The following is a 5,167-nucleotide window of genomic DNA, read 5'->3' on the forward strand; positions in this document are numbered from 1 at the left end:
CAAATAGGGGAAAGAGTGATTTTATTTTTGTAACTGGTCGGTCAGGGTAGACCAGATGATGTTTGAGGTCAGATGAGCTACTTGAGGCCAGACTTGATGGAGGTGATTTTCTTGTGTGGCTACACTCAGAGACTTTCCAGAAGAGGAACTAGTTGGTGGGAGCAGCATCTGGCTGGAAGGGAGTCAGCAGAAAACACGGATAAGCTGTAAGGATGGCGGCAGGGCTCATATCATGTAGGGCTTGGGGGCACTTTACGTTTTAAACTTTTTACGTTGAGGGAAATGGGGAGCCTTTCAAGAACTTTGAGCAGATGAAGAAATGGTCCGATTTAAGAGTTTAAAGGATTCCTTTGGCTGGGAGGAGGAAGAACAGACTGTTGAGACAAAAGATTCATGCTATTTCTAAAACATGGGCATTTGTTTTCAAGTCACTAGTCTTCAGCGACTAGTCCAGGTGGCGGCGGGGGGTGGGGGATGTGGACTCTGAGGGCTCCCCACACGGCTCCAGACCAGCAGAGGGCAGCAGCTCTGAAAGCGCGCGTCCAGTAGGGTAGAGCGCCTTCCTTAACGCCTTTGGTTAAAGGCGCCGGCGGCTTTTGGTCGGAGTGGCAGCAATATTAGCCAATGGCTGTCTCGCTCTGCTCTCTGTCCCCGGCCAGAAGCTGCAGACGACCAATAGTCGGGGACGCTGTCCGAGGCTTCTGATTGGCTGTTCGCTCGCATATAAAATGTCCACGCGGACGTCGGGCCCTCTTCTCGCCAGGCGTCCTCGAGAGAGGTGCGTGTGCTCACGGTTTTGTGTCTGGGCTGGTGGCAGGAGCGATGGGGATTCTCTTTTCTTGGGGGCGTAGGTGTTGGGGGGTCGTGGGGCCCTGGGCTGTAGGTCCTAGGCCCTCGGCGGCGGCCCCGGCCGGGCTGGCGGGGTGCACAGACGGGGCCCGCTCTCGCGTAGGCCTCAGACTTGGGGCTGTGGTCCGGGTGCCTGAGCTACCTCTCTCTCCTCAGTGACATCGTCTTTAAACCCCGCGTGGCAATCCCTGACGCACCGCTGTGATGCCCAGGGAAGACAGGGCGACCTGGAAGTCCAACTACTTCCTTAAGATCATCGTAAGTGCGGGGTGGGTCGCAGCCCCCCCCCCCATGCAGTCTAAACGGGGACGTGCGCTGGGCGCCTTAGACGAAAGCGACTAAATAGACCTTTTCCAGGCAAATCTTAGTCCTAACGACTTCCCGAGATCTGGCCCCCCACCCCCGCCCTAGCAGATAAACAGGTTAAGTGGCTCCTAAGTGACAGCATTCGTCCCTGGCTCTGCCTGGGCACCACGCAGCCCTCTTTTTTTTTGCTCTGTCCATCCGAGCTGGGGAGGTCTGAGGCCATGAGTGACTCAGGCAATTTGTGGTCTGTTTCGGTTGTGCCAGTCGAGCTACAGGTCCAGTGAAGTTTTTGGGTGGTCTGCAGATTGGTCTGTCTTACCCTGGAACCTTGTCGCCCGAAAGGCGTTGTGGAGCTTAGTCTTATGTTTTCCCCCTTATGCTTTATGAGGATGTTTAGGTACCAGTGAAAAGCGTAAGAAAACTGCACAAGGGTCATACTTTAGGCACCACAAATAACATTTTGCTATACTTGTGTCATACGGAGCTTAAGGTGCTGAAAGTGTAGTCCTCTGGTGTGCTTATTTCAAAGCTGCTTCTGTTAATAAAGTTATATTGCTGAATTGGGAAATGTTAAAGGTGAAAATTAAGTCTTTTTGAGTGAATGTAGAAATTTACTTTGCACCATTCACACCCAGCAAACAAGCCTGGAGTGAATCCTTCATTGTTAAAACTGCTGGCTCCCAGTGGGAGGAGTCTTCTAATCTCCAGTCAACTTCACAAGCAATGATGAAATGGATGAGATGGAAACCCGAGGTTGGGGAGGGGTGCTTAGTTTCTGCATGCTTTTTCTTCCCATTAAACTTGTTCTCCCCCGCACCCTTTTTTTCCTCTTTTAAAGCAACTTTTGGATGACTATCCAAAATGTTTCATTGTGGGAGCAGACAATGTGGGCTCCAAGCAGATGCAGCAGATCCGCATGTCTCTCCGCGGAAAGGCCGTGGTGCTGATGGGCAAGAACACCATGATGCGCAAGGCCATCCGAGGACACCTGGAAAACAACCCAGCTCTGGAGAAGTCAGTAATCTCTGGGCTTCTTTGTTCTCCCTTCCCCATGCCCTTCTCCCTTTTCTTGGAGAAGGATGGTGCTGAAAGGTGACCGTCTCCTGTAACCTTCTCTTTGCAGACTCTTGCCTCATATCCGGGGGAATGTGGGCTTTGTGTTCACCAAAGAGGACCTCACTGAGATCAGGGACATGCTGCTGGCCAACAAGGTGAGGGGAGGAGCAGTTGGCTGATCTTACTGAGGTCTTAACTAACTTTACTCTCTTGAAAACAAGATTGACTGTTCTCAGGCCGTGTCTATGAAGATATTTCTCACTGTTTGTTTCTGCTCAGGTGCCAGCTGCTGCCCGTGCTGGTGCCATTGCCCCATGTGAAGTCACTGTGCCAGCCCAAAACACTGGTCTGGGGCCCGAGAAGACTTCCTTTTTCCAGGCTTTGGGCATCACCACTAAAATCTCCAGAGGCACCATTGAAATTTTGGTGAGTGGGCTTGGCTTATCTGTGCTAGCCCGGAGTGGTGGGAGCTGCTCTTGGTGACTTGACCTGCTTGATGTCCAGCTGTTAACTGCCAACATATCCTTGTTCTACAGAGTGACGTGCAGCTGATTAAGACTGGAGACAAAGTGGGAGCCAGCGAAGCCACCTTGCTGAATATGCTGAACATCTCTCCCTTCTCCTTTGGGCTGATCATCCAGCAGGTGTTTGACAATGGCAGCATCTACAATCCTGAAGTGCTTGACATCACAGAGCAAACTCTGCACTCCCGCTTCCTGGAGGTATGGGCTGCCCATTTTCAGCCTCTTACGTAATGGTTGAGAGGCTGGCTAGTCTCAGATGGACTCTTGACCACCCAGCCGAAGCCACTGTTTAATCAGGGCAGTTTACCTGGTTATCTCAGTTTTCTCGCTGTAAAAGGACAAAAACAGTATGATTGTTGAAGGGTTTGTTGTCCTAATGGAGTATAAATCCTCAGAACAGTGTTGGACATGTAGTGAAGGGCTGTTACTCTAGGGGCTGCAACATAATGAGATTTGGAGTAAGTGACATGAGTCAAAGGAAAAACCAGGATAGTTTGATACATAAATGTTACCACATACTCTTTCTTGGGAGGACTGTGTTTTTCCAAAACTTAGTTTTTGCCATTATTAAGTCCTAATTAAAAAGTAACAAAGATGTCTTTTCAGACAGATGTAAAGTGCAGTGAACTCTTTATTTTAATGACAATCATGTAATTTAACATTTTCCTCATTGATTTCAACAGCTGTTTTAGTAGCCTATTTTTAACTAAAGATGAGTGCACTCATGGTGAGAATAGGGCACGAAACATAAATTGCTGGGTCTGAACTGCCCTGTCAGAAGCTTTGGCATGGGATGAAAGTTCCTGTGTAAAACCTAGTTGGTAGCCTGGCAAGTCTTGTCATTGGACTTACACTGTTTTCTATGATGTGGCTCACCTAGAATGTACTTCTCTTTCTTCGCAGGGCGTCCGTAATGTTGCCAGTGTGTGTCTGCAGATCGGCTACCCAACTGTTGCCTCGGTGCCCCATTCCATTATCAATGGGTACAAGCGGGTCTTGGCTTTGTCTGTGGAGACTGAGTACACCTTCCCACTTGCTGAAAAGGTAAAAGCCTAGTGGGATCACACTGGGCCCATCAGTGGGGAATAAACAGCACCCTGCTGAGTTGGTGCTTTGTTTGATATAGCTGATTTTTTTTTTTTTTAAGAACAACAACAAAAAAGGCTTGAGTTGGGGGCAGGAAGGTGTGTTCGACTTTAGTAGTAGAAAATACCCAAAGAGGAGGAGTTCATGTACCGAGAGCTGGGCATGCTCACACCAGTGCCATGCCAGTTGTCCTGTCTGGTTACTTCAGGGGAGGTTTCACTGACCAGTAAATTAGTGCTTTACAGAGGCAGGTTGTGAGCTTGGAGGGCTTGTGGAATGACCCTTTGACCCCTGGCTTCTCCCCTCAGGTCAAGGCTTTCTTGGCTGATCCATCTGCATTTGTGGCTGCTGCCCCTGTGGCTGCCGCCGCCACTGCTGCCCCTGCTGCTGCTGCTGCCCCAGCCAAGGCGGAAGCAAAGGAAGAGTCGGAGGAGTCGGACGAGGATATGGGATTTGGTTTGTTCGACTAATCAACAAAAAGCAACCTACAAAGCCAGAGTTAATTGTGAAACTAGGAAATAAAGGCTTACTTCTCTTAAAGTCTCTGAATACTTATTTTGTTGGGGTGCTGCAAACTGGAAACTATAAAGCCATGGGTGAAACTGAGCTTTGACATTGAGGTGTCCTCTCCACAAGTGAAGTCCTGCTCTGCTAGCATCCTATGCCTCTGCCACACCCAGGTTTCCCTTTTTGCACTATAATTCTTGTTTCCGCAACCAACCATCCACCAGCCTGGGTCCCTCAGAGGTCCTCAGAAGTAGGTGCCCTGTGAATGGAGATGAACACTCCTGTGAAAACCAGGAGTTCTGACTGGGCGGTGACCCAGTTCATGATGAGTAGGAGGTGATTATGATCATGAAGAGATGAGACAGCAGCTGACTGCTGAGAAGGGTAGGTGTAGTGTTGGGAATCTTACATTGCCCTGATAAGCCCACTGGATTGTGATGGGTCCTTGTAACTGAGACTCAGGTACTGCACTGAGGGCCAACGACCTAGCTGCGCGGCCCTGGTTTTCATAGTCCGCTGTAGGTGAATAGAAGCCGACCTTTCTCCGGGGCCCTGCACTGTGGCTTCGTCTTACCCTCCCCGGCTGGGGCGTCCAGGCGCCTCCCGGCGGCCCGAGTTAACCCCTGTTCCCTAAGGTCCGCTGGCTCGCAAGCAAACGACCAGGCTTAGCTCAGTTCTGCCATCTTGAGAAGCCGCACACACTAGAAGGCCTGCTCGTCCCCTGGCCGCGGCCCACGCGGTCTCCCGGCTGGCCCCACACAGCTGAGGCTCCCTGGCCTCCCGCGAGCCGGCCTGAGGGGTCCCCGAGGCGGACAGCGGGCGGGGAGAGCGGCGGGACG

General features: G+C 50.9%; 1 protein-coding gene across 1 annotated transcript; it reads left to right on the plus strand.

The window, feature by feature from the left end:
- Positions 1-677: 677 nt before the first annotated feature.
- Positions 678-4,355, plus strand: RPLP0 (ribosomal protein, large, P0). The gene is made up of 8 exons (XM_004690988.2): positions 678-778; positions 1,006-1,107; positions 1,994-2,169; positions 2,279-2,366; positions 2,491-2,637; positions 2,748-2,933; positions 3,639-3,779; positions 4,130-4,355. The coding sequence occupies exons 2-8, from the start codon at positions 1,054-1,056 to the stop codon at positions 4,289-4,291; spliced, it is 954 nt and encodes a 317-aa protein (XP_004691045.1). The 5' UTR covers positions 678-778; positions 1,006-1,053; the 3' UTR covers positions 4,292-4,355.
- The last annotated feature ends 812 nt before the right edge of the window (positions 4,356-5,167 follow it).

Source organism: Condylura cristata, unplaced genomic scaffold (genome assembly GCF_000260355.1).
Source record: "Condylura cristata isolate star-nosed mole 26May11 unplaced genomic scaffold, ConCri1.0 scaffold00029, whole genome shotgun sequence".
NCBI lineage: Eukaryota > Metazoa > Chordata > Mammalia > Eulipotyphla > Talpidae > Condylura > Condylura cristata.

What these genes read in the sequence shown, in the direction of transcription:
- RPLP0 (XM_004690988.2), top strand. Translation starts at nt 1,054, where the DNA reads ATGCCCAGGGAAGACAGGGCGACCTGGAAGTCCAACTACTTCCTTAAG. An exon ending in AACAACCCAGCTCTGGAGAA is followed by an intron (nt 2,170 to 2,278) that starts GTCAGTAATCTC and finishes TTCTCTTTGCAG; the next exon opens with ACTCTTGCCTCATATCCGGG. An exon ending in TGCACTCCCGCTTCCTGGAG is followed by an intron (nt 2,934 to 3,638) that starts GTATGGGCTGCC and finishes CTTTCTTCGCAG; the next exon opens with GGCGTCCGTAATGTTGCCAG.